The following is a 16,410-nucleotide window of genomic DNA, read 5'->3' as shown; positions in this document are numbered from 1 at the left end:
CACTAATAAGAGAACAGTGTTGCTTCATTTCCCTTCTTCATTTGATTTACTTTGTGGACTAAGACTCACCTAATTTATTAACTCCAGTTACATCTTCTTTTTTGGGTTATAGAAAATATACATTAGCAGCTTGGAGACCCCCCACCTGATGATGAATACCCCATCTAATTCAGCAATGGTCAACTGAAAATGTGTCACTTTTCTGAAATCCTAAGCTATCATTGAAGTGCTCCAAGGTTGGAGTGGAGGTGCCATTTGGTGTAGGACCGGCCCTGTTTACCACCGAAGTTATCTTTACAGGGTTTGCAGCTACACCTGCTAGAAATCCATTAGGGTCTGTGGTGTTTGTGAAATCCCTGGGCAGAAGGTCACTGGTAATTGGGTGAGAAGTTGTAAGCTGTCTCGTGTTTTACCCCCCCCTTAGACATATGGAGTCCCCAGTGATCTACCATTCATCTAACTCCCCATATGTCACCCTCAATGAGCTGATCCTGTCACAGAAACATTACAGCCAGTTGTACCCACAAGGAGAGCGTTGACCTCCATGTTCCTCAGCGCCATTGTGGAATCGTTGGAATTCTGATGTTATGTTACGTTGTTATATTAAATGGGAGATCAGGGCCATTTATATCTGAACACCTAACGCAAGGGGGATTTGCCACTACCACCAGGCTTTTAAATGAACAGTCCAGCGTTCAAGACAGGCTCCTGAACAAAGGATAGAGTATATTAAAGGAGAAGATGTGGAATTGTTTTTAGGAGTCTGGGTCTTTAGTAGATCGGGGCTCAGATAACAGAGCGAGAACTCATACAAATGGCTAATATGCAGCTGCCTGAAAACATTATAATATGGTGAAAAACTGCTTTAAAAAACCAAAATGGTCCAATATTTTTAATTATTAAAAAAAATCATAAAAAATGAGAGTTCCCATAGAAATCACTTCGTAGGAACTTAAATATACATTCTTTAAAAATGCAAAAAAAAAATAGGGGTACAGGGGTGATAAAAGCATCAGCATGGATGCCCAGATATCATTTTGTCAGAGTAGGTTCCATACTGCGTGACCCTGAGAATCTGCCGACTTGGCCCAAGACCCTCAGATTAGGGTAAAAAAATACTAAAACTAAGGATCAACTGTACCCAATTATGCCAATAGATCTTCCCCAAAGCATGTATATTATAGGTAACACATTTTATCATACTATATTCTTATATGATTTTGAAAAATAGATCTCTAGTCATATCTGACATCTTTTTTCATAAACCCCTCGGTCCCTCCGACTCTGCTCTGGAAGATTTCAACAACTGAGATGTCTGACGCACGGAAGGATGAGGCAACTTCCTCGTAGTTGAGTGAAGGTGTGGGTGGAATTGAAACAGGTTTAACCTCAATTTTCTAACATCCAATACCACATTCATTTTTCTTTGAGAGATTTTTATTTTAATAAAATATATTTTCCCCTCTCACTGTGTAATGTATTAGAATTAAATGGCATCGTTATAAAAGTCCGGAAGTGAAACGTAGCTTTTTTGTATGTTTACCTCTTATTAAAAATTTTATTTTATGTTTTATTGCAAAGACCAGGTGAGTGCCTGCATTCTTGATTATATATATAGTGATGTGAATAAGAAATTACACCTTCTTTGATGGTTTTACATATCAGGACATAATAACAATTATTTGTTCCTTAGCAATTAATACAACCTCTGATGAACAACAACACAAAATATATTATACAGTATCATGATTTATTCAACAAAAATAGAGCCAAAATGTAGAAGCCATGTGTGGAAAAACTAAGTACACCCTTACTTCTTCCATAGGAATTACGATGCTAAGTAGCAGACATGTGCTGCTAATCAAATGCCCTTGGTTAATTGATCATCAGCAAGTGTGGCCACCTCTATAAAAGCCAGAGTTTTAGCAGTTTGGAGCATCCAGGTGTGTGTTAACGCAATGCTCAAGAGGAAAGACATCAGCAATGACCTTAAAGAAGCAATTGTTGCTCCCCTTCGATCTGGGAAGGGTTATAAGCCTGTTTGCAAACAATTTAAAGTCCATCATTCTACCGTGAGAAAGTTATCCAAAAGTGAATTTTGGCAATCTCCCCAGGAGTGGACATCCCAGCAAATTCACCCCAAGGTCAGACCGTGCAATGCTCTCAGACTCTACAGGCCTCAGTCAGCATGTTAAATGTTAAAGTTCATGACAGTACAATTAGAAAAAAGACTGAACAAGTGCGGTTTGTTTGGAAGTGTTGCCAGGAGAAAGCTTCTTTTCTCTAAAATGAACATGGCAGCACAGCTTAGGTTTGCAAAGCTGCATCTGAACAAACCACGAGACCAAAGTGGAGATGTTTGGCCATAATGCCAAAAAAAACATACAGCATATGAGCAGAAACACCTCATACCACCTCTCTTGCACCGTGGTGGAGGGTGATTATTTGGGCTTTCTTTTGCAGCCACAGGACCTAGGAACCTTGTAGTCATTGAGTCAACCATGATCTCCTTTACAGATCCTTTTGCTTGGCTGAAATTGGGTCATGCAACAGGACAATGCTCCCAAGCACACCAGGAAATCTACAACAGAATGGTTGAAAAAGAAAAGAATCAAGGTGTTGCAATGGCCCAGTCAAAGTCCAGACCTCAACCTGATTGAAATGCTGTGACAGGACCTTAAGAGAGCTGTGCATAAACAAATGCCCGCAAACCTCAATGAACTGAAACCAAGTTGTAAAGAAGAGTGGGACAAAATTCCTCCACAACAATGCGAGAGACAGCTAAAGTCATACAGAAAAGGATTACTTCAGGACTAATTGCTGCTATGGTTCTGCTAGCTATTGAATCATAAGGTAAACTTAGTTTTTCCCACATGGTTTCTCCATTTTGGCTTTATTTTTGTTGAATAAATCATAACACGGTATAATACGTCATATGTAGTTGTCCATCTGAGGTAGTATTTACTTAATTTTTAGACCTACTAAGGAACAGATAATTGTTATGACAAACCAACAAGGGTGTCATTTTTTTCACAGAAAGCATAATCTCTAGTTATAGAAAAACTTCCCTTCTCTCTTTAATGAACATCTTATTTTGTTGCAAATCTCTGTCATCCCCACCCTTCCTCTTCTTTTACACCCTTCTCTTCCTCAATATCACTTGTGATCCAGTGAACAATAAGACAAGTGTTTTTTAAAAAAGCAACAGAACAGAGTCGATATGAATGACCTGGCCATAGGCACCTAGAGGCCACCATTCTCACTGCTGAGGAAAAGAGATATGATGTCATAACATGATGCCTCAACGATGCACCGCTGATCACAGTTCTCTGGTGGGAAAATCGTTGGGGAAGAAGAGTCAACATCTAGACTGTCCGAGATGAGTTTAATTACTATGATATGTGACTGGGGGATTTTTTTTCTCTGTAATGACATAAATCAGTCAAAATTTTAGATGTTCCCAAACACGGATTTATCATAGAAAATGATATAAACTTGTCTATTCTCATTTGAATTTGCCTTATATGCATTTGCATTTCCACTTTCAGCCTTACTAAATATCTATGTAACTTTTTTTATTTTTGAAACTATTAGCCAGGAACTCCTAGGTGTTTTTTAAATTTTTTTAAACATTTTTTTAAATTTCTTATTGAAAGGAGACCACCGGGACACCTGATTCTCTTTTAAAATAACAATAGAATTCTCCTAGTCAACCTTTCTTGACCTTTTTTTTTTTTTACACATAACCATTGATTGACCCTTCATTCAAATCTTTCTGTGACCTTCTGGCTACATTCCCACATATTTGGAACTGGAATTTTTTTTTTTTAAAAACCATGATTTAAATATGGCTGACAGTAGCGAGGGAGGAGCTGAAGAGAGACAGCTGTTAAGAGTTCAGAAATCTCTTATTTTCAGCAGAGACGGAATCACGGCACTGTACACTGCACGGTGTTAGCTAACTGACCATCTGCAATCCAGAGGAATAATCACTAACCAGACATGGGAAAAGGTAAAAAAAAATTTGCATTGCAAGAAGCAAACATAATGCTACAAACTAAGCATGGGAAGACCAAGTTGCTCTCCATAAACCTATAGCCAATTCACACTAAATTTTGGGATTTTTTCTAGACATTTTCTAAAAAAAAAATTATTGTATTTTTTGGTGCCTGTATTTTTCAATGTAAGAACTCAAAAATGTTTTTTAGTAGCCTGCAAATATTTTCTTTTTTAAGTATAGGATTGACATGATTATAAGGAAGAGATTGAGATTGATTTTGTTAATTTTGTGCATTTAGTCATTTTTTTTACACTTTTACAAAGAAATAATTGTAACCTTCAAAGGTCTAATAAATAATTGTTTTAATGTAGTTATTTAAATAATTTTTGGGAAATTTTTTTGTGTGTAGATTTTTTTTATTTTTTTTTAATATTGCTTATGTATATAAGTTGTTCAAAAATGGTGATTTTGTTTTGTCAGGTTTAAAATGTAGTTTTAAAATGTTCGACAGTCACTTTTAGCCACCATTGCACAATAGTTACAGATATTTAAAAAGATATAAACTGGGAAGTTAGAAGGAGAAAATCCAGGGCAGTAAGGTTAATTATCATCTATTAAGAAAAATATATTGAAAACTGCTGAATGACTGCAGAAAAAAAATATGCGTATAATGTTGAATGATCATTTGATTAATGAAAGGTTCTCGTAGGCGAGTGATCTCCATATGTTTATTCTAAAAATGGGATTTGAGAAATGCCGTCTGCTCTGGAGGCAAGAGTTCCATAGATAAGAGACTCAAAGAGTCATCAGTTTCATATTCCGGGAGCGAGCTGCGTTAAGTGCATTTGGGCAGGTGGAATTTACATGAAAGTCATAGAAACAAAGGTTGGTGGCAGATATGGCCCATTCTGTCCATCTAGTCTGCCCATTTTTTGATGTAAGGACCTAAAGCTTAATCAGTCGTTGGTCTCGTCTTAGATTCAGGAGCCGTATGCCCATCCCATGTGTGTTTCAATTCTCTTTGTCAGGAAGGTCACCAAAGGCTTCTGAATGTTAGCTCTAAATGTCTACGATCTATACGCAAACCTCTATAGGAGGCAATGTCTGTACCTCTCTCTATTTCATGTTTTTTTGAGCTGTCTTCTTTGGTTGTGAACTTTTTGTATACATGGGATGGAGGAGACTCCCAATAATTGAGCTTCTTAAAGCAATGGTCTTTTGATTAAAGAAAATACCTCATTTAAGAATCTAGCACAGATTTGTCACTGCTGAGTTTCTGCCAAGTTCATTTTGAAGCCCAAGTCCCCATTGGTGTCAGTGGAGAACCTGACTTAGCCTTTGTTCTACCTTTTAAATAATACAATACAGCCAAGCTGGAAACAAAGTGTCATGAGATTCTAGGAGAAGTCCCATGGAAAAATATTATTCTCGGTGAACATAACTAAAGTAATGTAGGTCGGTTTTCACAAAAACCTGATTCTATCCCATTTTATTACAATAATCTCTATGTATAGGCAGACCTGGAGGCTGCCATTGTTCTCCATCATTTGATATTCTGAGTTATTTTCCCCGGTTGAACACCACACTGAGCTGACTCTTTAAGGCAATGCTAATAAAGTCCGTTCCTCCATAGAGTTTCATTAGTCAGAGTGTCTGGTCGGGTTATTAAGACTGAGCCATTCTATTATTTACCACAAGGCAGTATGATAAGGACTGAGGGTGTCTGGTCTACTAGATTGGGCTAAGTGAGCTAGGACAAATACAAAAGGCTAATATGTAGATACCTGAAAGATTATGTTATCAAAAACTGTGTTAAAAAAGAAACCCTATTTTTCATCCGTAATAAAAAAATGATGTGAGTTCCCCTTTAAGATAGCAAATTCAGTTTCTCTTTCTGTTCTTATATCATAAAATACAATAAATTACTTCTTAAAAAAAAAAAAAGATAGCAAATTCAGAAGCCAGAACTGAGTAATCAGAGCTTGTGCGAATAGAAAAGTACACTGATTAATCCTTTGCATAAAGTAGCTTCTTCTTCTTGAGTAGTCCTGTCTGCTACTGATTTATGATCGCAACCATACCCCACATAAAATATTTGCCTCGTTATCTGTTCGCTGTGTACCAGACAGGTGCCAGTCCTTCCCTGCTAAAGCCAAAATTCCAGACTCCCGGACTGAAGAGTAAACTGGATGTTATTCAGATCCGCTTGCTGTAACACCTCGAAGATGGACAATTAAATCTTCTGCTCTCAAGGTGCAGAAGTGCCCAACACGTGTTTCTATTGATGATGAGGTTGCAAGGTGCTATAGAACCATTATGTTTGTCTCAAAAAAATGGTGCTTGCGTATGAAGAAGACAAAAAATCCCTTAGAACTTTTCTTAGAGGGTATTGTTTGACCTCTAAAGAGTCAGAGGGTTTTAGCAAAACACTGACTCTTATGGGGCCATAACTTTCTTGGGGTAACAGGGGCAGTTCTCCAGGTGCTGCAAGGTTTATGGCACCCTTGACCCACTCAGCACCAATGCCCCAGAAATGGATGGATGTCAGAACAAGGAGGGACCTCCGACCTGCCGCAAGCACCAAAAGCCCTAGTTACTCTGGTTATTAGAACCATTTCATTCAGTACAATAGAACAGAAACAGATAAGAAGGACTTCTACCTACTGCCACCCTTCTTATAACGCTACAGCTGTGGGGTGAACCTAGACCACATTAGGGTGGACTGATGGCCGAACCTCGTGGAAGTTGGTGTCCAGCATCAACCAGAAGGACACTATTGCTCGTCCCTATTTCAGTCTCCAGTTCCTTAATGTCCTACTTGGGTTTATGGCCAAAACCTCATTAGCTTATGTCTGGTTTCTGCCAAGACTTGTTTTTTTAATTAACAGTCCATGATTCAGAAGAACACCAACACGTTACTGTTTCGCAGAGAAAGAAAGTAATCATTATCAGGTCCAGCAGTCCGGGGCGGACCTCTTATTTTCTGGTGTACTGATTCAGAACTAATGGACTCTGTGTCAAAGCCGGATGGTTTTGTTACGTATTTTGCAAAGGAAACTGAACATCAGCCATTTATTACAGCAATCTGCACCCCTTCCATTCAAACTGCTAGAATAAGAGGTACTTTCCACGCATGCCCTTCAGTAACTTTTGCTTACAGTTCAAATTCTTCTTGTTAACGTTCTTTAAAGTGAAACACTCATCCATCATCACTTTCCTGGAGAAACAGAGACAACGCCAAGGGAACTCCGACCATTTTTATTTATATTGCCAGTTGGGTATCTAGCAATAGGGGGCTAAGTTTTGGGAACTTGATGCAGAAGAGCCTGTTTTCCCGTGTGATTAACATGGAGTACCTCTAGTGCAGGGGTTATTAAACTGCAGCCCTCCAGCTGCTGCAGGACTACATCTCCAATACTCCTCAGCCAGCCCCTTAGCTGAAGGAGCATTATGGGAGATGTAGTCCTGCAGCAGCTGGAGGGCCGCAGTTTGAGAACCCCTGCTCTAGTGTTTGCTACAGTTGAGTGTTGCCTTTCCCAGTTGAACTTGGGACACTAACGGCCGCTACTAGCCTGAGCTGATGTCAGTAGTTCCGTAAGTTAAGACGTTAAGAGAATTCTGCTATTTTTGCATGTTTTTTGCTTAAGGAAGTTTCATTTATATGCTGAGCATCGATATTTACGATTATGTCTCTTGCTGTATCACATGTGATGCTATCGCTACCACCTTCCAAGTTCCAAGAGGCTTCCAGGTTGCAAGAACTAGATCATGGGTAGGTAGGAACTCATGTGCAACATAGAAATACATGGAAAGGTTACTATTTATGTGACTTTTCACAACAAATGTTACATATAGATTCCACAGGACATTAACAAAAGGATACAGAAGTACGGTCGGAGTTCCCCTTTAAGCTTTTTGATATATCTTGGCTGTGGACACACTACCCGTCTTATCATTACCTTGTCAAAGCTTTTATCTGTATATACAACGTGAAGGCTCAGGACGTGGTAGTGCAAACCTCCACCCGTATTGCTGAGGCAGACACAGGGCAGATACACAAAACAGATACCAGTCAAGCAGCTGTACAGTAAATCATCTGACACATGGGGCCTCCACCATCGGCATTACTCATGATTTCGCTTGTAGAATGACTACCGTTGGCTCGGTTTGCTTTGGATGAGCTCTAGAAAAATCAAGCCTTTGGAAGAGTAACAAAAAAATATTATATATATATAAATGTTTGTGAGCGTTTGATGTTAGTATGTGTGTGTGTTACCGTATGGTGTTAGAGTGTGTATATGTAAGGTGTTAGCATGAGTGTATATGTGTTAGTGTGTCAGCGTATGGAGTTGGAGTGTCAGGTGTGAGTCTAGGGTTAGTGGGTGGGGGAGGTAAGGAGCATGGGAAAGAGTATGTGTGTGTGTATATAAGTGTATGGTGGTAAAGTGAGTGATGGTAAAGCGAGTGTGCGTATTAGTATGTCAGCATGTTGGTTATAGGGGCGCCTTGAAGAACTACTGCACCCAGACGCCACTAACCCTAGGCTTGACCCTGTTCTTATAAGGTGTACGAAAAACCCTTGTGTGGGAAACCTTGTGCTCAGTGACCGGTACCTGAACCTTTTTTTGGTTGAATGCATGAAACCCATTGCATGCAGGTTCATTGATCTGTGTTGTGTTGATATTTTTAATGGTTCAACAGCTCTGAGGCTATAGTGACAGACTTGCTCTAACTTGAGCTGCCTCATATGTTAAGCACAACACGTACCTGCTCTCTTCATAAGTGGTCTATTTATTTCAGATTTTTTCATTTTTTTTGCTTTTATGAGATATAATTAAATAAGCGGAGGGGTTGTTTTTTGGTGTTTTTTATGAGACATATATTAAAAGCTGATTAACAGTTTTGTGATCACAACATAAAGGTATATTCTATGCTATAATCATTTGCATCCGGTTCTCATGGTTGTCATCCTTAAAGTTGAACCCCTACCAGTTTTTCATCACTAGTATCAAAAAAAAAAATACATTTTCAGAAAATATTGTTTTAAAAAAAAAAAAGCTTTATTTTTCAAGCAGCTGCATATTAGTGTGTGTTCTCGCTCTGTTATCATAGCTCAATCTATTAGGAGAACATTCTGACTCCTTATCATACTGTCTGTGAAAAACAATAGAATGGCTCAGTCTTAATTCACCCATCAGGACACTCTGGCTAATAAAAGTGTATGGAGGAACGGACTTCATTAGCATTGCCATAAAGCATCAGCTCAGTGTGGTGTTTGAGCCAAGAAAGTCACCCAAAATATCACACGACCGACAACAATGGCCGCCTCCAGGTCTGCAGATAAAAGCAGTTTATTGGAAAAAAAATAATATAAAACCAGTTTTTTGTCAGTGCCCACCGACATTACTGTATACAGCATTGGGGTTTGAGCGCAAGGAATAAAATATTTTATTTCCATGGGACTTCTCCTTGATTATAAATATTTCTAATTGCTTCATATGGATTCTTCTTCCACCAAATAACTTTTTGGTCAAATGGTCCTCTCGAAAATCCCAGACCCATACACAAAGAGGCAATAGTATAAGAAATGGCGGTACTTCCCCCTTTAACCTCGCTACAGAATTGTTCTTGTCATTTCATTGATATATTAACCAAATACTTTTCTGCATGAACACACATGACGCACAGTCCCGGAATATGGGCTGGTGGCTGGTTTATTCGTTTAATGACTACTGGGTTAAAACTAGCATTGCTGCCTCATCAATTACCAGCCAACCAAGGGAATAATAATTAATAATTACTCGCAATGCAACATACTTAACAATGCTGACCTAGGGGGTTGTCTCTGCTTCCACGTACAAAAATAATTGAGGATGATCCATAAATTTGCCATATTTTGACATTTTATATATTACTGTCACCGTATCGCTCGATTTTACTAAAAATGTATATATTTTTTTGCCTAGGCTTCTAAAGAAAGACTTCTCTCCGAAACTATAAACAGGACTTTAACTCGAAGTCAAACATTTAAAGCATCCCAAGATCCTACGATTCAATTCACTGAATTGGCAATAAGAAGACAGGAGTTCCTACTAGCTCTGATCTCATGAAAACACAAGACGACCAGGCGTTGCAGGAATGGAGAAAGCTGATCGCCTGAAAACATTTTCACTTCTAGCGACCGTCAATTTTTTGCTCCTTCTGTTCGGAGATGTAGGCTCTGAAAAAATCTTCCACAACAGAGATCGTTCGGATCTTGAGCTTCAACATCACCCGCAGGCAGCTCCTATCCTGAGCCCGGAGGCTGCCCAGGTAATCCCAATAAAAAAAACAAAAAAAAATGGAAACATTTTAAGACCTTTTCACTAAATACTAAACCATTTTTCCATTTCAATGAGATATTGTCCATTTTTGTCTCAATTTATAACAAGGAATACACAATTCATAATCATTTCCACATTAATATACTGTATTATGTTAGTTATGTATCTTTATTTATTTATTAAAAAAAAGATTAGTTCACTGGAATTAATGTTTCATTAAATATATAATGTTTAGTATAGGTATTAATATAGGTAATATAGATAAACGCTAACTAAATATGATAGAAGAAAAAAAAAATGATACAAAAAAATCTATACTATCATATGATATCCAAAAAATATAATTTATCTAATTATATTATTTTATATAATATACCTTTTTATATTTTATTTAATATATGTATTATTATTATTATTATTATTATTAGTATCATTATTATTATTATATATCTATATATTATTATTATTATTAATGTAATTAAATATAATATAATGATAATATTCTAAAAGAATAGATGACTATGCCTGTTAAAGTTCTTTTTTAATGTTAGATTTTAATTTTTGTTTTATATGTCAAATTTATATATAAAAGGTTAAATAAATAAAATAATTAAAATGTTAAAAAAAATAATGTTCTGTGTTACATTAGAAACATCAAATACTTAGGCGAGTAGTATTAAGAATTTATTAGGCAATAAGGAAGAGCGGCAATTTGGAAGAGAGAGACAAATGTTACCGGTGCATTTCAGAGGAATAATCTGGAAAGATATCCTCATCTGTTTTTTATTTAAAAAAAAAAAAAAAAATTGAGAAAGAACATGAACATCTACGAAGAGTAAACATCCTCCCCAACATATCTCCACCAAGCACTGAGTGTAGAGAGAAACGACACACACCTGATACAATGCGAGCGCGCTAGGGTGAACAAATGAGTTAACGTCAAATTAATCTTATCGCACACTTATCTGGAAAATCTCTTGAGAGATGGAGCTATGGAGAGCCAATTTGGCATAACACACATTAAAACGTTTTTGTTTTTGGCTCATTTTCTGATGTTTTTGGTTAAAGTTAGTTTTTAGTAAAACCTGTATGGCAGGTGTGAGTGGGGTTGGCCTTTCTTTTGGCTACAAAGATGACACAATGGAAGACCTGCTTCCATATATATATAAGACTTGCTTCCATAGACCTTCTGGAGGACCTGCTTCCATATATAAGACCTGTTTCCATATATATAAGACTTGCTTCCATAGACCTGCTGGAAGACCTGCTTCCATATATAAAACCTGCTTCCATAGACCTGCTTCCAGACCTGCTTCCAGACATATAAGACTTGCTTCCATAGACCTACTGGAAGACCTGCTTCCATAAATAAGACCTGCTTCCATAGACCTGCTTCCATAAATAAGACCTGTTTCCATAGACCTGCTGGAAGACCTGCTTCCATAAATATAAGACTTGCTTCCATAGACCTACTGGAAGACCTGCTTCCATAAATAAGACCTGCTTCCATAGACCTGCTGGAAGACCTGATTCCATAAATAAGACCTGATTCCATATATATATATACTGTAAGACCTGCTTCCAAATATAACTCCCCATTGACCTCATCAGAAAACAAGCGGTAGCTTTAGGAGCCTCAGCATCATTATAACACAAGAAATAGCTGAAATTCTCCTCGGAAAGCTTATTGATGGTATATCTCCATAATGGCGGTCAAGTGACCTTCATGGTGTACCCAGATTTAAATTGTTGAAATGTAATAATGGTAGAAAATAAATCTGATGATTTTACTTTATTTTTTTATACTTTTCTCACAGCAATACCTTGTGAAATATGGGTGGGTAGACCCTGTTAATTGGGAAGAGCAAGCATTTGGAAATATCCCTGAGTTTGACCAAGCTCCACAAGATGTGTCCCAGGTAATATCGGAAGGCGAGTCTTCAGAGCGCCACAGTTCCAATACTTCTAATAAGACAGAGATAAGTCCATACTTTTCCGAGTTCTTGAAAAGATTCCAGGAGGCTAACGGGCTCAATGCAACCGGAATTCTGGACAATGCCACAATGATGGCTATGAACAAACCGCGCTGTGGTGTCCCTGACCACAAAGTTCCATCAAAACGGAAAAATGCAACCTTGAGCCTTCTTACCCCGGAGGATGACACCCAACAAAAGAGAGGCTTACTTTACAGACTGGTTGAACACCACAGGAGGAAAAGAGATAGCAAGGCTACTTTGGGAAGCAGTAGCTCTTTAAGTTTTTCCAAGAGCACACTTAAGTGGAGGCTGATGGGAGAAGGGTATAGCACGCAACTAAGTATCGCGCAGCAGAGGAGAATACTCACATTGGCTTTCCGCATGTGGAGTGAGGTTACCCCACTGCTGTTCATGGAAGACCTCGAAGGAGATGATGTTGATATCCGAGTTGGCTTCGGCACAGGCAGGTGAAACAGTGGTAATGAAAGTTACTAAACATTGAACATTTAACCTCATTTTCAATGTAACTATGCATTATGAAGGACCAGCCCAGGCCTTCATGCAGAAGAAACCTGTTGGGGTTGGCCTTTCATTAATGCAAAGTGAATTTGATTGAACAGAACGTTTTGACTCATTTTCCACCTTCTCCTTAGTGAAGATGTCCAAGACATTTGGGGCTTTATTGAGACATTTGATACTACTCTTATTACTGTAATTTTCTCAAAGGAGGAACCTGATCCATGACTAACTCCTGGGAGTCAGAGTCCTCCTTGTAGACTGGTGGATAATTTTTTAGCACTCATTAAACCCTGCCTGGGATACAATTAATGTTTTCTATGCAGTGCAATACATGACCCCAGATTACAAAGGAGCCCACAACACAGGACATCTGTTATGTTCCTCCTGGAGTTTTTTGAGCAATATCTGGCTACAGGTTAATACCAATCTCATTATGTCTATCAATAGGTCAGCATCTTGGCTGCTCCCAGGCCTTTGATGGAGTGGGGCAGCAGTTTGCTCACGCCTGGTACCTGGGCGATATTCATTTTGATGACGATGAACACTTTGTCGGTTCAAGTAGTGAGCATGGAATCAGCCTTTTGAAGGTAGGTGCCTTCCAACCATGAATTCATACGTTTTGTACGTTGGACAGAGTTTGAGTGGGATTATTGGGGAAAAGACCAATGATCCAACATTTCATGGTGAACCTCAGCAGAGGCATCGGTTTAATTATAGGTGCATCCATTCCATAATACAGTAAACTATAACAAAGGCAAATAAATCAATGTGGTGTCCATTCTATCTTAGAGAGGATAGTTGTCATTCCAGGGCTGTATTTAGCTACTAGTTAGTATAGACTGTAGAAAAACTGGTGGGAAATCAGCTCTGGAAATTATTTAAAAATTGAACATTGGAATTTTACTTGCATTTCCGCATATGACCACAAGAGGCATCCACAGTAAGACCAAGATGTGGTGGGTTTGGAAGCATTTCCCCCATAGCTGGTTCCATTTTTGGGTCCTTGTAAGTTCGTTTAAAAACATGTCTTTATTTCAGGTCGCAGTTCATGAGATTGGCCATGCTCTTGGCCTGCCCCATATTAATCGCCTGGGATCCGTGATGCAGCCAAATTACACACCTCTGGAGGGAAAATTCGAGCTGGACTGGCAAGATAGAAAAGCCGTGCAGGAAAAATACGGTAAAATAAATTCATGAAAGATAACTATTTCTAGAACAGATTCAGGATCAGCATAATACTGATTTCTTTATCTGATTATTTAAGACAGGAGCCTCAACAAAAATTCATATTAAAGACCCTTTGACGTACTTTGTTATGCATTTACCGAAGTTACAAAAAATGTAATAAAATAAAACATATATGTGTTATAGATCATGGCAAATGTATAGTCTGTGTGATTTTTACAACCAAATATTTTAAATTTTGTATATTTATGCAATGTCATGAAACCACTTTAAAATTTTCAAGGCACGTGGAACTGCCAACACTTATCTGTAAATATATTTACGAGTTACTGATAATTATGCTTAAATTTCAATATTTTGCCATTCTTTTGTTTGTTTTTGTTAATTTCCAGGTGCCTGCGATGGGAGTTTCAGCACTGTATTTGATTGGGTGAAAAAGGAGAGGACCCCACGCGGAGAGATTTATAGATTTAACACCTACTTCTTTAAGACCGGCTGGTATTGGATGTATGAGAATAAGGTTAATCGGACTAGGTTTGGGGATCCTCGTCCTATCAAAGCTGGATGGCATGGGCTCCCCGAAAAAGACATTGATGCTTACGTACATGTGTGGACCTGGAATATCGATGCTCAGTATTTCTTTAAAGGTATACAGTCAACGCGCGTAAGATGGAAATATAGAAATTTATGTCACATGCGGCACATCGAGTCTGGCCATTTTTCCTGATATAAAGACTCAAATCGTAATCAGTCGTTGGTCTTGTCTTCAGGAGCCATATGCCGATCCCATGCATGTTTACATTAAACATAGCATTATTCATTTGTGTGGTCAACCAAAGACGGATTTAATGGGAGCTGTCACACTCCAATGTTGGGCCCGAGTAAAGTCTTCCACGTATCTTTATTGCCACTTGTGTGGCAGATACCTAAACTTTAGTGTGTGGACGACGGCTGGAAACAACCTGGACCCAGCAGGTAGCCCAAAGTATGGAGAAAAAGGAAACCTGACCCGGAGACCCAGGGAAGCAGTGCTTCACCAGGAGACTCCAGGTCAAACTTGGAGAGTTCCCAGTCATGCTGCTTGGTCAGGGTTGGGTGGAAACCAACTTAACTGTTAGATGGTAAACCCATTGTCTTCTATTATTTTAAGGCACACAAGTCTGGCGCTACGACCCTGAAAAGGACATGGCTTTTACAGAAGACTGGAGGAAAAAGAAGTACCCACAACTGATTTCCGAGGCATTCCCTGGAGTTCCAGTTCCCGTGGAGGCCGCTTTCTTTGACAAGAAGGAACGTCTTATCTACTTTTTCTCAGAAAATAATGTAAGTCTCCTTACTAACGTCGACCAATAGAGAAATAGCCACTTATTAACGCTGAAAAGGAACTCAATCTCACTAAATTCACAAAATATTGGAAACAGCAATGTTCCCAGTGGCGTATTCTGGACCAACAAGGCCACACATTCTCCTCGGGTACATTAAAACCTACATACATTATTTGACAAGGTAACCTTGTTAGGTTTATATTTCAGAACCACCGTAATAATAACAAAATGCTTCCAAGTTGAATATAGGGCGTTAAAGGCGTTAAAGGTTCTAATCATATAAAACATTGGATAACAACAATAATATTTTGCATGGGAAGTGTTCTGTATACATAACCCCTGGTGGGTTTTTAATCTCAAACTCAAGAGGCCCTGTATTATGCATTAAATATATGTATTGTTTTCTTTCCAGGTAACAGCATTTAGCGTTGACTGGAATAAAAAAATGGAGAATTACCCAAAACGCATACTCGAGGTATTCCCACCAGTTGACCCCACCGACCACCCCAAAGGCTATATCGACTCTGTCTATTACTCCTACTCTCATCAGTCAACGTATTTCATCAAGGACAAGTTCTTCTGGAAGGTGGTGAGCGAAAGAGAGAGACAAGCCAACGAGTCACTGCCTGTCAATGGACTTTGGCCCAAAAGGAAAATCAACTCAAAGTGGTTTGACATTTGTGATGTCCATCCTTCAGTGCTCTCCCTGGGAACATAAACAGGAAAGGTGATGCATGGCGTGTGCTAGTCTCTCACTGGAGAAGAATCTTCGCCATGTTGTTTATCGATACATTCCAACGCTGAACTTTTAACAACCAAAATGTTCCGGCACACCTAATGAACTGAGATAACGGCCAGCAGACACGGGTGTTTCAAAATATCTTGTGAGCAGTTGTGAAATATGTTTTTTTTTATTGAATTTTATGTACAAAACCTTTTTTTTTTTGCATAAATTATGCAACATTCCATAGGAATATGAAGAGCACCCACCCGGGAAACAGTAGGGGTAGTTAATTGGTGTCCAATTGGATGTCTTTTGAGTTTGGTTCACTGTTCCTTTTCCAACAGTTTTCTCTTATATA

At 38.5% G+C, this 16,410-nt stretch overlaps 1 protein-coding gene across 1 annotated transcript; it reads left to right on the top strand.

Annotated features, from left to right (window-relative positions):
• Positions 1 to 10,138: 10,138 nt before the first annotated feature.
• LOC149287254 (matrix metalloproteinase-21-like) lies at positions 10,139 to 16,046 on the top strand. Its single transcript, XM_089492990.1, has 7 exons — positions 10,139 to 10,312; positions 12,141 to 12,762; positions 13,266 to 13,405; positions 13,857 to 13,998; positions 14,396 to 14,650; positions 15,154 to 15,326; positions 15,741 to 16,046. Exons 1-7 carry the CDS (start codon positions 10,139 to 10,141, stop codon positions 16,044 to 16,046), a joined length of 1,812 nt encoding a protein of 603 aa, XP_089349116.1.
• The last annotated feature ends 364 nt before the right edge of the window (positions 16,047 to 16,410 follow it).

The sequence above is a fragment of the Sceloporus occidentalis genome, unplaced genomic scaffold, assembly GCF_023333645.1.
Source record: "Sceloporus occidentalis isolate IW3139 unplaced genomic scaffold, rSceOcc1.0.p SCAF_62, whole genome shotgun sequence".
NCBI lineage: Eukaryota > Metazoa > Chordata > Lepidosauria > Squamata > Phrynosomatidae > Sceloporus > Sceloporus occidentalis.
The sequence above is the reverse complement of the archived record's forward strand: the minus strand, read 5'-3'. Positions and strand labels throughout refer to the sequence as shown.

Bases quoted from the DNA above. Each gene is read 5' to 3' on its own strand.
- LOC149287254 (XM_089492990.1), top strand. From the start codon at position 10,139: ATGGAGAAAGCTGATCGCCTGAAAACATTTTCACTTCTAGCGACCGTC. The intron at 13,999-14,395 runs GTAAAATAAATT...GTTAATTTCCAG, and splicing joins AGCCGTGCAGGAAAAATACG to GTGCCTGCGATGGGAGTTTC. The intron at 15,327-15,740 runs GTAAGTCTCCTT...TTTTCTTTCCAG, and splicing joins ACTTTTTCTCAGAAAATAAT to GTAACAGCATTTAGCGTTGA.